Genomic DNA, 16,437 nt, shown 5'->3' on the forward strand with positions numbered 1-16,437 from the left:
ACAGGTGGTCTTTAGGAGATTCCTGCTGAAACTGGTTTGAGTCCAGCAGCCGGATACTGGAGCTCCTGCTTCCCCCCACCTGCATCATCCTGATGTGCTGGGCGGCAGGACTGTGGGGACCAGGCCAGAGAAGCACTCGGCTCATTTCAGATGATCTTTGAGGTTTAGAAGCACAGGCGCCTTCTCCGACCAGCCCAGGCCAACGCTCTCTCGTCCTCTGTTTGTGCTGCAGGAGCTGTGTCTGATCCGCTTCCACCCTGCGACTGAGGAAGAGGAGGTGGCCTATATTTCTCTCTACTCCTATTTTAGCAGCCGCGGCCGCTTTGGCGTTGTAGCTAATAACAGCAGGCACGTCAAGGACCTGTACCTCATCCCACTGAGTGCTAAGGACCCCATTCCATCCAAACTCTTGCCCTTTGAGGGACCAGGTAAGCGCCAACTTTCTGAGTGGTGACTAGACACACCTGACCTCACATGTCCCTTTCCTGCCAACCCCACGTCCTGCTGAGCTTGTCAGACAGATCTGCTACCTCCCCCAGACCATGGCCTTCTAGCAGCAGAAAGAAGGGAGTGCACATGGAGCCGAGTGAGCTGCAGACCTCGGCTTCTGGGGCACCAGGTGGCACCAGGTGCATACCCTTTCTCTTGGCATGAATTGTCTTAGAAAAGTGCTGTGAAGAGGGGAAAACCCACAGCATGCAGCCAGCCTCTCGTGGCCTCAGGTCACTGGAGGCCAGAGAAGAGCCAGAGAGGAAGGTAATCCTCAAGGTGGGCTTGCAGGGATGCCTGTGCTTACTTACCACACAGCTCAGGGGTGAGGAAATGCCAGGGGGGCTCCGCTCCTTCCTAGGAGATTGAGGAAAGCTATTCTGGGTTTGCTCATTCCTTAGAAAGTGGTACTGTTAGAGGAGAACTTAACAAATTAGTCTTAAACAGCTCAGACTTGTCCAGGGTTGAGAGTGATTCCAAGGGGACGTGGTTGTGAGGGTCCAACTCTTGTTAACCCCTGAGAAGAAGTCCACATGACTGAGTTACACACTTGGCAGAGGATGCTCATGTTGAAGTGTCACCTTTGCCATGAACTCCCCAGAGGATGGATAAACCCGAAACATGCCATGTCTGACACACAGTGAACGCTCTTGAGCAGTGGCTGAATGCCGGGCCATTGCTGGTGCTACCTACACCTGTCCTTGGCCCTGTCACCAGTCCCGGCAAGTGCTCCTCCCACAGCCACGTGCTGTACGCAACCACACCTAAACCCTAGCTGGGCCCAGCAGGGCTGCTCCGGCCAGAGCACAGCACCCACACGCATGTCCTGGGTCCTGACGAGCGTGCTCCTAGCACCTGAGGCCCACGGTGGTACGGCTTGGTGTCTGTAATTGTGAGGGGGAGATACCTGCTGGCACACTACAGTAAGTTACCTTATTGCCAAATATATTTTAAAAGCCAAGAACTTGAGGGGACCTCTCCGTACCCTTGGGGTGAAGAGATGCCACCCCCCGTGGGTGGCAGAAAGAACCTTGCTGGAGGTTCTTGGAAGGCGAGCAGCTACATGAAGCGTGCTGGCCCGCTCCCTGGATGACTGTCCCGAGTTCCTGAGGGTGAAGACGAAGAAGCTGGCCTCTCAGGCCCCATGAAGAGCCTCCGGTCAGTCACCAGTATAGAAGCTCGAGTGGAGGATGTAGCCTAAGCTTGAGTGTAGGGTTCCCTGGTAACACAGACGTAGGCCTTCACGGAGCTGCAGGTGGGATTCGCCGCTTGCCTTAAGCCAGGCTAAAGCTCCTCCCGCTGCCCCAGCTGCAAGGTCCAGGGGGTGAGCTTCTCAGAGACTTAGCTGTCAGGGGAGTAGGCCGGAGGCCTGTGTGGAGACCCCACCTGGGCAAGGCTGCGAGGAGCTGGGCTTGGTGCGTAGGCAGGGGCCGCGGTGGGGGCAGCTCAGCTGGTAGAGAGGAAGGGGTCGCACAGGACGCTTCTGAGGTGACACAGGGACACGGAGGGCAGTGGGGTGGGGGGTACTTGCCTGATCGGCTAAGCGCGATGGGCGCTGACCACTGAGACCCGCTCGGTGATCGGCCAGCTGCACCCCTGAAGCTCCGACCCCACCTGAAGGGGCACCCGAACGACCCATAGACTTCCATCCACAGTAAATATGGGACAGGAAGAGGAAGGGTTTTGGAAACGTAGTGATCCGTGAAACTGATCCTACAGTTTTAAAATATTTTTTTTTTTTTTTAAATATAAGGGGCTTCTCCATCTGACTCTCTTTAGCATATATTCTTTTATTCCCCTGATAATCGTTATTGCCATCAATATCTGTGTACATTCTCTACATCTCCCCGCTAAGCAGCCTCAAGCCCTGGCCAGGTGATCTCTCTGGCCTGCTTCACGTATCCATAGCGTGGCACCCTCTAGACCCAGATGTTCGTGTGTCCTGGTTTCCTGTGTGTCGTGTGTGAGCGGGTGGTTGGAAGGCTGGATGCATGTCCTGGTTGCGTGTGTGTGTCGTGTGTGCACACATCTGGAAGCCTGGGCATGGGGACACTCTCCCATCTCAGAGGTCCCTGTCCTCCCAGGGTTCGTCTCTGCGTGGCGTCCCTTGAAAGCACCGGCCTGGTCAGAGGGTGGCAGGGCATCCCTCCGCAGAACAGCCAGCGGACTTGAGCATGTGCCATCCGGAGTACGGCCGTCCACAGCCTGACAGGGGGCACCCTTGACTCCCACCGCAGCCCCGCTGCCGGGAGTATCCGTCCCATTCTCCCAGGGAGTGACCTGCACTGCCCCGTTGTCACTTGCCTGAGGTCACACACCCAGTAATTGGTTGTGCCAGGGTCTGCAGCTGGCCATGCCTGTTGTGCTCAGTCTGCGTAGTGCAAAACCCAGGCCTCGGTGGACACGGGGCTCTGGGAGGGACCCGCTATGTAAGCAGGAGGAGAGTGTGAAGAGGAGGTGAGGCGGGGGGTCCGGAGGGTGTTGTGGAAGAGTGTGACCGGCTCTACCTGAAGCTGGTTCGTGGAAAGTCATTTCATACCCATAGAAAAGCTACAGGTGCCCTCACGCCCTGGACTCGGGGGCCCGGATGTTGTCACCATGGGATTCTCCCCAAACTCTTGCCAGTCACACTTGAGAAGCAGGACACAGAAGGTGCCTAAGCTGTGTCCTGACCCGGGACTCTGTGTACACCTGCCCCTTGGCCAGTGCTGCGTATTTTCCCAGCATCGCACTCCTGACCACCCACAGGGAGCGTGTGTCCACACACGGCCCCTCCTCGGCCCGCACGCCACGGGTCCACACAGCTTGTCAGAACACACTCAGCACGCTCAGCTTCTCTGAGGACGTGTTTGTGCACATCTGTAGCATTTGTCCATTAGAAATGCCAGGTTGTCTCGCGTCCTATAGTGTGATTCTCAATGACCTGACAGCACAGTTCCAGCAGACACCTGGAAGCCCGAGTCTCAGGCCCAGCTGACTGTCTTTCCCACTCGGGGCGTTAGTGGAAGCGGCCTCAAGCTGAGCTGACATTGGACGTTCATCTCGTATAGTCCCCTGTGACCCTGACAGGCACGGACCCAGGCCGGGGCTCCCTGTCACTCCCAAGTGACTCGGTGGGGTGCAGGCTCTCGCCGGAAGTGCCCGTTAAGTGGCGCCGGGCTTCCAGGAGGTGCACAGTGCGGGGGCACCTGGGGGCACCGTCTCCCCGGTGCTGAGTGCAGAGGGCGGTTTTCCTGGAACCTGTAAATCCCGCGGTGCCGTCTCTGTACTCCCTTCTGTTTTCTAAACTAGCTGGAAACTTCTGTGAGGTGCAGTACTGTCAGGTAAGCGCTCCTCCGTTTTCCTGCGTGTGTGTGAGTGAATCAGTGGCTGTGCACACACTGTCCTCAAAGTCAAGCACGGTATTGAATTCCATGTACCGCTCTTTCTCCTTCGAAATCAATAAAAATATTTCATGGAAACCGGTCACTGTTTGTTTGAATTTGAACCATTTGGTAGCTCTTGGTACCTGTCTCAGGTCCTGTGATGGAGGACGAAAGCCTCTACCTTTCCTTTTTATAAGAACACAAGCCCCCTGTGGGAGTGCGGCCCGGTGCTGCTCTGGGGGCGCCCGGACGAAGACCGACCACCCTCTCCTTTTACCCGCAACGTGCGCCAAGCCCGGTGGCTGTGTACGGGTCTTAGGGAGAGGTGTGTGCGAGTGAGTGTGCGTGTGTGGTGGAGGAGGAGGGTGGGCGGTATAGTGTCTCCCCTGTATTTGCCACGCCCCCTCCTAGGCACGTCCTCCCTCAGAACTCTGGCCTGCGAACTCCCGCACAGTTTGTTTGGCAGGAGTGAAAATTTTGTTTTGATGGATTCAGACCATAGGAGAGTTTTCATTTTAAAAAATGAATAGAGTGCCAGATAGATTTAGAGGTAAATGCATATTCTGGTAGTTTTGGGGTTAAGGGGTCAGCTTTCAGATGGTTTAAAACTGAGTTGGCCTGCTGTGAGGCCTGAGGTGCTGGGGGCGGCCCAGGGCCTCGCCTGCCAGCCTTCACCCTCCCTGGCACCCCCGTGGCTAACACGCCGGGATACAGATCCTAGTTCTGTATCTTGTGTCAGGAGGTCAGTTGGCACACGACTCTGCAGATGTCCCGGGTCCCTGGGTTTGTCCACTTTCTCTGCACGGGTCTGACTCTAGCCATGGAGCCTAGAGCTAGACACCCATCCCCCGAGGAAATTCAGGGATGCCCACCTACAGCTGAACAGGCTGCCTTGACCCATGCGGCACGCCCCGAAGACTCGTGTGCTCCGGCATTCCGGACGGGGTGGGTGCCGACACCCCTGTTCCCAGTGATCGCTCCTGGAAGTGGAGGCAGGTACTTCTAGCGGCAGCTCCCGGGGTAGCCTCCCACCCACCCCCCTGCGTGTTCTCTCTACGAATTAGAAAGCTAACAGCAGTCCTCAACGGTGGTGGGTAGGAAGCATCTCTGCTTCTAACAATGGACAAAGGGAGGAACTTGGCCAAAGCAGAGAAGCAGCCCTGTGCCCTGGGCTGGAGCCCCCCATCTCCGCAGCCGCCGCTGCTCTACCCTCGAGCACCCTCTCTCCAGGGGAGCGCTGGCAGCGGGCAGGCCCACACGTGGCCCTGGCCTGGAGTCTCCCCAGATGTGGGCACCTGTTTGGTCCTGCCCACCGTCCCCTGCCTGCCACCTGCCCTGTGGCCACATAGGCCATGGTTGAACCCGGGGTACCCCCTCCCCTCAGTGAAGCTGGATCCTAAAGCCCAAGGCAGATGAGCGAGTTCTGCTGTTCTGCGGGCGTGCACTACTGCTGAGGGGCCAGTTGCACGTCAGATATTCACAAACCATATCACGAACACACAGGCAGACGGATGGGTTTTTGTGACCACCCAGTTTAAAGTCTTGGCAAAATTAAAAAGTCCCACGGATGCAGGTCTGGAGCTTGGTTCCAATCACAGGTCTGTGCAGATGAGGTGGTTGGGAGTTGCTGCCAGTGTCCAGAGAGCTCCCGTTCTCCAAACAGCCAAAACAGCCGTAAATCCTGAGTCATTTAAGCACCATCTTGCCTGTGATGAATAGGGCAGAAAGGTTGGACTCTGCAGAGCGTGGCCACCAAGGTTAGGGTCAGCGCGGTGAACCCTCGGGGAGTTGGAGTTGCAAGGGCACACTTTGCCAGAAGCTGAGACCGGGTCTCCCTGGCGTCAGCACAGGGACTTCCCCGCCGCGCTTGCCGACCTGAGACTTGACCCTAAGCCACGGCCCTCTGCGTTGAGTAGGTGGAGGACAGTCGTGGTGACTTCCCCTCCCAGGGCTCCCCAGCCCTCGCTCATGCCCGCCCACCCACGTGGCTGAGCACATTCCTTCACTTTGGCTCAGATGTCAGGTTCTTCAGGGAGAGCCAGGCTAGCGGCTCCGTGGGGCCCCCTGTGGAGTGCAGGCAGCAGGCGCCTGGTCTGGAGTGGCCATGAGAGCCGCTGCAGCAGCGGATCCTCCCCAAACTGGATGGAGCAAGCAGTTGAATGTCGGATAAATCGGATAAATCGCTGTTACAGTGGGAGAGGTGCCATTCTAAGTTAAAATATCCTCGAGTTGTGTTACTTAGGAAACGAACTTGATGGATTACCCTCCAGGTCTGCTGAGCAGGAACGTTTGGATGTGACGCCCGGTGTGGGTTGTCTGACCTTCCAGTCCCCACTCCCTCCTCTGCCAGCCTCCTCCTCTCCTGGATACACTGCTGGGGGGGGGGGGGGGGAGCAGGGAGAGAACATTCTGGAAGCCGTGTCTCTGACGAAGGTGGTGGTGAGGTCCTGGTGTGTTAGGAGTGGATGTCTTCAGTGGACATCTCTGCTCTGGCACAGGAGCCTAGGACGCAGGAGGCCTTTCCACGCGGTTGGGAGGGAGGGTAGCGCTGTGCTGTGCCCAGAGACGCAGTCTCCCCAGCTCACTGTGGCACACCCGATTTTCCTTCTTGGGGCCGGATGGGCCATCTACCACCCTCTTGTGCTCGCCTGTCAACCCCTCTCTTGGAATTTGGGGAGATGAACAGACATTTTAGAATTATGTAATGGTGTCCAAAAACAGTATTTGAAGTGACTTGTGATCATCTTTATAACCAGAAAGACTGGAGAAAATTGTACTGATTTTCAGTAAGTAAGGGATGTATATACATTCAGCATAAATATCTACGTGCTACTGATCAGTCGAATCTGTACAATTTGACTTTATCTTAAACTACTGCCATGATTTTTTGTTTGTGTATCATTTCTCCCTAAAATTATTGTTCTGTGACTTGGGGTTTTTTTTTTGTTTGTTTCTTTTTTGATAATTTGATTTATTATGAGCGTGAGGTGGACAGTTGATACTGAAATATTAACATGCCTGCTAAAATATATGATTTAGAATGGAATGATCTTTTTTTGTTTAAGAAATTGCTCTCTTTAAGAACTACCCTGTGCCCAGAACCCACACGTGTTGTCCGCTGCCAGTTTTCTGAGCCCCTGGCACTTGTATTTCAGCACCGTGTCCTGTTTACAAAGACTATGAGCATCACTTAGCTCTGGTTAAGTTAATGTTAATTAACTAAATGTCCTCCTAAACCCAAAAGAACACCTATTTTAGCCATTTCAGTCAGCACAGCCCTTCATTCACTGTAACCTGGACACTGGCCGCTAGCGAACTTAGCTAAGGGCGTGTGTGGAGGTGAGCATCACAACCACGTTGTACACCTGCCCCCTGAGTGACCTCTAGCTGAATTTATGGACTGCAGCTCCTAAGTTAAGGACAGAGGGCTGTGCAGCAAGAGGCGAATCAGAACAGAGCTAAGATGCGGCTGAAAAACCCTCCTGGTGCGGACGTTGGCATAGCGGCCTTCGCTGCGTACGGCTGCCCTCTGGCACCGGAGCTGGGTGCCGGGCCGTGGTCAGGGCCGTGGTCGGGACGCGGGGCCGGCGCGGGTGGGTGCGTCCGCGGGCCTTCGCAGTCAGCTTCACACACTTCGTTTTACTTTGCCCCTGAGTTTCGTCCGTCTCCCTGTCCACCCGCGCCCACACCCGCCCTCAACAGGGTTTGCGTCTGAAAAACAGACTGAAGTTAGATTTTTAAATGTGCACACATATTTTGTTTTTCAGGTCTTGAGTCACCACGTCCCAACATAATCCTGGGGTTAGTGATCTGTCAGAGAATAAAACGTCCCTCCAATGCCGGAGAATTAGATAAGGTAGAGGAGAAGCGGAGCCGACTTCAGACCCAGGAAGAAATGGAGGTTTCGGCCTACCCCAAAGTGCCTGCGGCCCCGCAGTCCGAGAGGAAGCCCCCCAAGTCCCAGGTGGGCTCCGGGGACACGACTGTCAGCACCACCCCCCCGGGGTCTCCCCCACCGCCACCTCCGCTGCCGGAGCCACCCAGTGCGCCCGCGTCGTCCTCATCGTCAGTGTTGAAGATCCTGTCCTCACTCAAACCGGGAGCCGCCGCGGGCACCGTCCCGCCCCCACCCCCGCCCCCGCCCGTGGCCACGGCCGCACCTGCCCCAGCGGCTGCCCCCTCCGCCAATTCCTCCACCTCGAAAACAGCCTCCCCCCTGGAGCACATCCTGCAGACGCTCTTCGGGAAGAAGAAGTCATTTGACCCCCCTGCCAGGGAGCCCATGGAGACTGTCCCGGCCTCCCACCCGGAGGCCAAGGCCAAGGCCGATGGCGGGCTGCCCGCAGCGCCTCTGCTCGATCCAATTGTCCAGCAGTTTGGTCAGTTCTCAAAAGACAGAGCTTTGGAGGACGAGGAAGACGACAGACCGTACGACCCCGAAGAAGAGTACGGTCCTGAGAGAGCCTTCGACACTCAGCTGGAGCGCGGGAGGCGCCCCGAAGCCGAGAAGGCCCCCGACGCCGCCGAGCGGGAGGAGGTGGCTTATGACCCCGAGGATGAGACCATTTTAGAGGAAGCCAAAGTGGCCATCGACGACCTGCCCAACAGAATGTGTGCGGACGGGAAGGGCGGCTCCGCGGAGCGGCCCGGGGAGCCCGCCGCCCCCTCCCTGGTGGAGCAGCAGAAGATGATCGAGGAGCTCAACAAGCAGATTGAGGAGCAGAAGCGGCAGGTGGAGGAGCAGGAGGCGGCGCTGCGGCAGCAGAGGGCGGCCGTCGGGGCCTCCATGGCGCACTTCTCTGTGGCCGAGGCGCTCATGTCGCCGCCCCCGAAGGCCTCCCTGCCCCAGGCCGAGCTGTTCCCGCCGCCCGAGCAGCAGACCGCGGGCCGCCCCGCTGCGCTCCCCGGCGCCCCTCCCGCAGCGGGCCCCGGCTGCGACCCGCGGCAGAGTCGGGACCCCCGGCAGGCCCGGCGGCTGGCGGAGCACTGCGAGAGCGAGGCCAGCGCAAGGCCACCCGCAGCCCGGGACGAGGGAGCGGAGGCCGCCCCAACGGCCAAGCCCGACGGCCCCAGGCCCGAGCGCTCCGAGCGCTCCTCGAGCCCCGCGCTGCCGCCGCCGCCCACGGACGGCGCTCCCTCGGCGGGCCCGGGCAGCACGGCCAGGCCTGCCCGCAAGGTGCTGCTGCCCACGCCCCCCAGCGCCGCCTTCCAGCCCGGCTTCCCTCTGCAGAACGACGGGCAGAGCTTCGCGTCTCCGTTCTCAGGTCCGACGTGTACCTCTCAGGAGAAATCGGTTGGCTCGTCCCAGTACGAGGATCCGAGAAACGCTCACTTTGCTGAAAAAAGTGACCACCCGGCAGCTGAACCTGACGGAGAGCCACAGTGCAGACCCGGTGAGGGGGCCGCCACGTTCCCCGGACAGAGAGGAGGGGGCCCTCCGCCCCCGTCTCAGGCCCAGCGTGAGCCAGCACCGCGCACTTTCGGCACGTCGGGGCTTCATGGCCCCAATTTCCAAGGACCAAGGGGGCCAGTCCCTCCGTTTCCAGAAGAGAATATCGTCTCTAATAGCGATGGGCCCCGAGGGCCTCCGCCGGCTAGGTTCGGGGCCCAGAAGGGACCCATCCCTTCCCTGTTCTCAGGGCCACACGGGCCACCCCCCTACGGGGACAGCAGGGGTCCCTCCCCCTCCCACATGGGGGGGCCCAGAGGAGCAGCACCACCCCAGTTTGAAGACCGAAAGGACCCCCACGGGGAGAAAAGGGAATTCCAGGACAACTTGTACGATGACCTGGCCGGGCCTCCCCCTCAGCTTGAAGGACCCGAACAAGCCCAGTTCATGGGAAGTAGAGGCACGGCGCCCTTCCAGTTCGGAGGCCAGAGAAGGCCTCTGCTGTCACAGTTTAAGGGGCCCCGAGGGGGTCCCCCACCTTCTCAGTTTGGTGGTCAGAGAGGCCCCCCCCCCGGCCACTTCGTGGGCCCAAGGGGGCCGCATCCCAGTCAGTTTGAAGGACCCAGGGGCCAAGCACCAAATTTCATGCCAGGACCCAGGGGGATGCAGCCTCAGCAGTTCGAGGAGCAGAGGGTAAGCTCACCCCCGAGATTTGCCAACCCCCGGGCGCCAGCACCCCTTCCGTTTGGCGGACCGAGAGGATCTGTGCCCTTTCCCGAGAAGAGTGAGCCCACGCCGCCCCGCTTCCACTTCCAGGGCCCGCCGGCGCCGGGGCTGAAGCCGGCGCCCAGGCCGCTGCTGGAGCTGCCCAGCCACCCGCCCGGCCACCCACCGCCGCACAGGCCGGAGCGCTGGGACGAGGCGCCCACACAGGGCCCCGAGGCCGATTTCCGTGAGAGCAAGGGCCACGAGTACCGGGGCCAGGCCTTCGAGGGGCGGCCGAGGGAGCGGTTTGAAGCCGGCCCCAAAGAGAAGCCCCTGGATGAGCCCGAGGCCGCGCTGCCCGAGAGCCGGCCGGGCCGGGCCCTGGAGGAGCGCCGGCGGGAGCGAGGGCGGCGCTGGAGCCGGGAGCGGGACTGGGAAAGGAGCCACGAACGGGGCCGGCACCGCGACAAGGACCCCGGCCGCGAATGGGACCGGAGCCGGGAGCGCGGCGCAGACAGGGACCGCGGGCGGGAGCCGGAGCGGGCGGCCGAGTGGGGCCGGAGCCGGGAGCGCAGCAGGAACCGCGAGCGGGAGCGCAGGCGGGAGCGGGAGCGGTCTCGCAGCAGGGAGCGCGGCCGGGACCGGACCCGGGAGCACGGCCGGGAGCGCAAGGACCGCAGCAAAAGCAAGGAGGGCGCCCGCGACCCCAAAGCCGAGGCCCCTCGCGCTGCGACCCCCGCCGCGACCTAGCAGCCGCGCTGCCCGAGCCCCGGGGGCCACACTCCCCTCCGGAGGAGCTGGCGCCACAGCTGCGAGTACGCCGTTTGCAAAGAGCTATGGACTGAGATGCAGGATAGAATATTCTGCACATCAAAAATTACTGTAATTTTGTGTATAGTGGTTTCTTATAAAATTTCACATCTTTCCAATTCTGATGCTTTTAAAAAAAACTAAGAACTCAGTATTTCCATTTAAAATTACTGAAATGGGAAAGTGTATGGAAGCATATTGCTTTTTCAGATTATAAAGTTATCTTTTCCAATAACTTGACTATAGTAAATTTTAAGGGAATTTCAGTGGACCTTAGAGCCATACCGTTACTGACATCTCATCTGTATCTCTGTTTCTAAAAGCTGCTGTCACAGGCTCTGCGGGAGCACGCAGGCCTGGGGAGGGGGCCTTCTGCTCCTCTGGGAGGCTGAGAAAGACAGAGCTCGCAAATGCGTTTTTCTTTTGTCATAAAGAAATTTGAATTACAAATTTCGACCAGGAAACAAAACATTTCTTAGTTTTGCTCTGTTTTTGTATATCACCTTCTACATTTTTTTCCTCAAATAGGATTAAAAGCAACATCTGAGTAGAAACTGTTGCGTTTTTTAAATAGCAATTTATTGAAAAAGGTGTATCCTTTACCAGCCTAAAGAGAGTGAGAAAAGAAGCCAATTAAGTGTACTTTAAAACAGGGGTGGGTGGGGGGTGACTTTGATTTGAATAATTAGGAGCATTTTGTTTGTGAAACTTGACCATCCGAGCAGCCCGTCCTGTGGCCCAGGGAAAGCACCAGCTTTTCCACCAGACTATTACACTGTCCGGTGATGCATTTTAAAGTTTGTCGTTGAAAATGAAACAGTTATTTGTGTGAAGTCTAAGATGGAAAACGGTGACAGTAGCTCTAGCTCGAGAACAATAAGCCAGGAGGCTGTTGACCAAAACAGTGTCCTGCTCCTTGTCGCGTATTTTCAAGTACTTCCGAAGCGGGAAATAGAGAAAACCTTGCTAATTTATTTGACTGTACAAATACACTTTGATAATTTTTTATATTTTCATAAACTTACTTTTGCAAGTGTAAAGTTAGAGAATTTCATTCATTCTTTGGAGTCTATTCCATTGTACATCACTACAGATTTTTCACTTTCTAGCACAAATGTTCAAATGATAAAGACACAGAGAACTCAGTGACTCAGTGGTTCCAGACCAAGTGTCAGTAGGTTCAGTTGCATTGACGTGGTGTCAAGTTCCAACATCTATGATGTGAAGGGTTTTTTACATGTATTACAAATTTTTCTAATTTAAATACACAAATGTAAAAATCAAGTGTGTTTCTTTAGGTTTACTTGATAGAAATTTCTGTAAATTGTATTTTATATTGCAAAGTATGATATCACTGTACATTAAAACACGCAACTCCATAGGTTTTGTTACTTGAAGTAGAATAAATGTCTACAGAAGGTTTTCTGTCCCTCGTGTGCCGTCACTTTTCCCTGTTGGGACTTTGGGGCTGGACGGGCTGCCCTGGCGGCTGATGTGCCCCCCCGCCCCTGCACCCCTGCGCCCTCCCTCGGCAGATGTTCTATGCTGACGACCCCCAGACCGCTCTGCTCCGCGTGGCTAGACGCAGCCAGTGCCCGGTGCTGCGGTGGCGGGCTGCTCGGGGAGCACTGCTAAGCAGAGCGGGGGCCTGGGCCGGGTGGCGGCCGCCGCGGTCCCTTTGGGTGCCTACATGCGCGGCAGGGGCCCTGCCTGTGAACTGCAGCTAGTCCCTGCTGCCCATAAGCGACCTCCACCTGGTGACCCCTGTGCCAGGGCATCACCTCCTCGGCATGTGCATCCCTGACTCCGTGGTGCGCAGAAGCGGGGAAGACATCCCTCCGGCAGGACGGGTCCCATCCTGGGTGGAGGGGCGGCAGCAACAGACTGGGGTCCTCGCCGAGCGCGCAGCCAGCCAGGGAGGGCCCCAGACACAGAGCGATCAAGGGGGTTCCACGGGGGACCCAGTGTGGGGCAGCCCCCTCCCCAGGCCACTGTCACCTCCGAAGGATGTGTTGTCCAAGCGTGCGGACAGGCCTGCCCGTTTAGGGGTGCCCGGAGGGGCCAGCCCCGAGCTCGGGGAGGGCCTCTGCACCCAGCTGCTGGCAGCCAAGCCCTGCAGCTCCAAGACCCCGCCCACAGGACAGACGGCGCCAAGGCCACTGTCCCAGGGCTTCCCCAGCACGTCCGGAGACCAGGCCCGTACCAGGGCCTCAGTCCACCATCGTACGCACCTCAGAGGCTTGGCCTCGTCTGTGTTCGGCCCACAGCCCGCCTTTCACAGGCTCCACAAAACCCTCACGTGGCTCCAGGCAGTTCTGCCCTCCCCCTGCCACCCGTCACCCCCACCCCATGACCACGTAGCCAATGTCAACACGATGCAGGCTCGCTGAGCTGCGTGCGGCTCCCCAGAAACCCGGCCGGGAAGAGTGCAGACGCGGCCAGGCAGGGCAGTCCCCGGGCCCCGGGCATAGCGGTGCCCGTGGGGACCCTCCGTGGACAGCGAGCGGAGCCCGTTCCCAGACGGCTCACCGGCGCCGGGTCCCCCAGCAAGTCCAGGGCCCCGGCTGCTGGGGTGGGTGGTGGCCGCAGGCCCCTGGGGGAGGCAGGAGCACCCACACGCCCCGTGACTCGCCTGGAAGTGCTGGTCACGGGGGTTTTCCCTGAACCTTCTTCCCCTCTGCTTCTCCTTCACAAAATTGGGACCCTACACGTTCTTACATCTTTGCGGCACGTGTTTTATCCTGGGCGACTCCCAAAGGCATCGAGTCGTCATCAGAAGCATTATTCGTATTTTCGACGTTGTTCAGAAGGTTCACACCCTGCTGCTTTCGAGAGGATGAAAGTGGATGCTCCCTGCAGGTCCGAGGCCCTAAGATCTGTCCCCGCGCCCCGAGGCCCCAGAAACACGCGTTCCTGATGGTATTTCCGGCCCCTCTCCTCTGTGCGAGTGTGGCCGACGTGCAGGGATGTATCACCAAGGAGCTACAGTCAGGAGCCCAAGGAGGAGATTGAGAGGTTTCTGTCCGCCTGCCTCAGGAACCCAGAGCCAGGCACTCCCAAGGGGGACACCCGGCCTCTGCTTGTCACTTTGTCCTCATGGCTGCAAGAAGGCTCCCCTGCAGCCATCACATCGTCCCCTCCCTGCCCTAGAAGCCAGCAGAAGAGACACAGGCTCCCGGGGCACACCTGCCCCACCTGCTCCCCTTGTGGCCAACGCTGTCACACAGCCCCCCCCTCCCCCAGGGGACTGCCGCTGCAACAGGGGTGGCCTCAGGCGCCACGGTAGGAAGGGAAGGCACGACACTTGCTGGTTTCTCATCAACCACCTCAACTTAAATCCCCATCACCCAGCAGGCCAGTCACCAGACACCGACCCCCAAAGCACATCAGCAACAGGACCGTGTCACCCCCGAGGGGCCAGAGCTGGCTCCGGGGTGCAGATCTCCGTGGCTGCGACGGCGTATGGCCCTTCCAGGGGCCCAGCACCCTGACGCGCGGCCCATCGGGTGCCAGAACGTCCTGGCAGAGCAAGGCAGCTGAGGAAAGTCTGTGGGGGCCCCGGGGAATCACCAGGCTCCAAGGGGTGGGAAGTGGCCCGAAACAGAGGAGGATGTGCCCGCACAATGGTCCGTAAGCAGCCCTCTCCGGTGCCCACACGGGGCCTCGCGAGGCCCCTCCATCCCTGCAGGGGCACCCAGAGTCGTGCAGGAGCCTCGATGCGCCAAGTAAGGGAAAGAAGGCAGACCCGTCATGTGACACACAGGTGGGACCCAACTCAGGGGGCAGGAAACGGGGTGGGGTCAGGGGGGCTTCCCCAAGGGGCAGCAGGGAGTCTGAGTGGGGGTCGGGGGGGCCCCGAGGCGCAGCTGGGAGTCTGGGCCGGGGTTGGGGGCCCCCCCATTGGGCGGGGCAAGGCCAGCCGCTGTCCACACTGCTGATGTCAGACGCCAGAGGCCAAGAGCGCAGAAGGACACAGCGCGCGCAGATGTGTCTCCCAAGTCTGCGCGGTCCTCGTCCCGCATCTGGCCGCATCTGGCTGCATCTGGCCGCGGGGCCTTCTTCACCACCCGGCCTGCGCTCCATGCCTGAAACCACCGCTGCGTCCTCTGGACGAGGCTCTCTCCCCCTCAGACTGCGTCTTCTAGAACTGGAAGTTGCAGGGACAGGCAGCCAAGATCCCGCTCGTGGCTCAGAGGCGCTAACGGTGAGAGGAGCCAGCGCACTTCCCCCTCGATTCCCAGATCCGTGAACCCCGGCTGTGCACGGGGAGCTGCGTAAGCCGGTTGCCCACTTAGCACATAGGCCGTTTCCTGGAAGACACTGCCCGGGCCTGCAAGGTGAGGCCGCCCAGCTGGCACCGTGACCCAGTCTGCAAAAGGCCGTCACGTGCGCCCATCAGAACGGTCAAAAGCCAGAACATGACACCGAGGGGTGGCGAGGGCGTGGAGCAGCAGGCGATGTCACCCGTGGCCGGCAGGAACGCTCTGGGAGACGGGCTGCAGGTTTCTTACAAAACTCTTATCATACGGTCCACAGCCGCTCTCGCTGGCATTTATCCAAAGAAGTAGGAGACTCCGGTCCACACAACCCCTGCCCGCGGGTGTTGATGGCAGCTTTATTCATGACTGCCGGGGCTCAGAAGCAACCAAGAGCCCTCCAGTGGGGGACGGCTGCGTGACCTGCGGACTGTCCAGGTGGGGCGGTGTTGCTCAGGCTAATGAGGAACGAGCTGTCAGGCCACGAGAGACACGGAGGAGCCCTCCACGCACATCACGAAGTGAAAGAAGCCAATCCGAAAAGGCTGCGCACTGCATGATGCCAACTACACGACGTTCTGGAAGAGGTAAAATTATGGACACAGGAAGATCAGTGGCTCCCAGGGCGGCAGGGGACAGAGGGATGAACACACAGAGCACAGAGCAGTTTTAGGAAAACACTCCGCACGCTTTCCAGCACACACGCCCTACGCAGCACACGCAAGGACATATTTTTCAGCGATTACAAAGGGCGTCGATTTTAGCCGCCGCGTGCACAGCTTCGTGGCTGGCTGTGGGCCACAGTGAGATCTGAACGGTGTTCTAGTCCGTGACCTCGGTGAAGTCCCTCGGCAGCTCTTCCATGGATTCCGTAGGCTTCCTGCAGAGCCCATCACGTCGTCTGCAAGGAGCCAGCTACACCTCTGGCCGACGCCTTGGCCTTCGCCTTCGCGGCCGCTTGCTTGCCCGCGCGCGCCTAGCAGAGCCCGTAGCAGGAAGCTGAACACGAGTGGCACCGGGGGACGTCTCTGCCTTTCTCCTAACCTGGGGCAGGACATTCGGTCTCGTCGTCTCACGTACGGTGCTAGCTGCAGGTATTTCATAGATGCCCTGGACCACGTGCAGGAAGTTCCCTTCCCTTCGTGGCTTGCAGAGTTTTGTTCTGCTTTTTAATCAGAAATGGATGTTAGATCTGTCAAACGCTTTTCCCCCCGTTTTGGTCGGTTAACATAGTAAAGGATGTTGGTTGACTTTCTTTCTTTTTAAAATATTTTATTTATTTATTTGACACAAAGAGCAAGCACAAGTGTGGGGGGGGAGGTGGGAGAAGGAGAAGCAGGCTCCCCGCTTGGCGGGGAGCCCACTGTGGGGCTTGATCCCAGACCCTAGGATCGTGACCTGAGCCAAAGGCAGATGCTCAACC

The 16,437-nt window shown here is 58.7% G+C and overlaps 1 protein-coding gene across 5 annotated transcripts in view; it reads left to right on the forward strand.

Annotated features, from left to right (window-relative positions):
- DIDO1 (death inducer-obliterator 1) overlaps nucleotides 1-12,179 on the forward strand; it is a 48,486-nt gene extending 36,307 nt beyond the window's left edge. For 4 of the 5 annotated variants that reach the window (XM_041733390.1, XM_041733391.1, XM_041733389.1 and 1 more), the window contains 2 exons: nucleotides 233-428; nucleotides 7,622-12,179. In XM_041733390.1, coding sequence (XP_041589324.1) covers nucleotides 233-428; nucleotides 7,622-10,698 — 3,273 coding nt within the window. In that variant the 3' untranslated portion in view covers nucleotides 10,699-12,179. The other variant, XM_041733392.1, reaches the window with a different exon arrangement.
- The last annotated feature ends 4,258 nt before the right edge of the window (nucleotides 12,180-16,437 follow it).

The sequence above is a fragment of the Vulpes lagopus genome, chromosome 18 (assembly GCF_018345385.1).
Source record: "Vulpes lagopus strain Blue_001 chromosome 18, ASM1834538v1, whole genome shotgun sequence".
NCBI classification, from domain to species: domain Eukaryota; kingdom Metazoa; phylum Chordata; class Mammalia; order Carnivora; family Canidae; genus Vulpes; species Vulpes lagopus.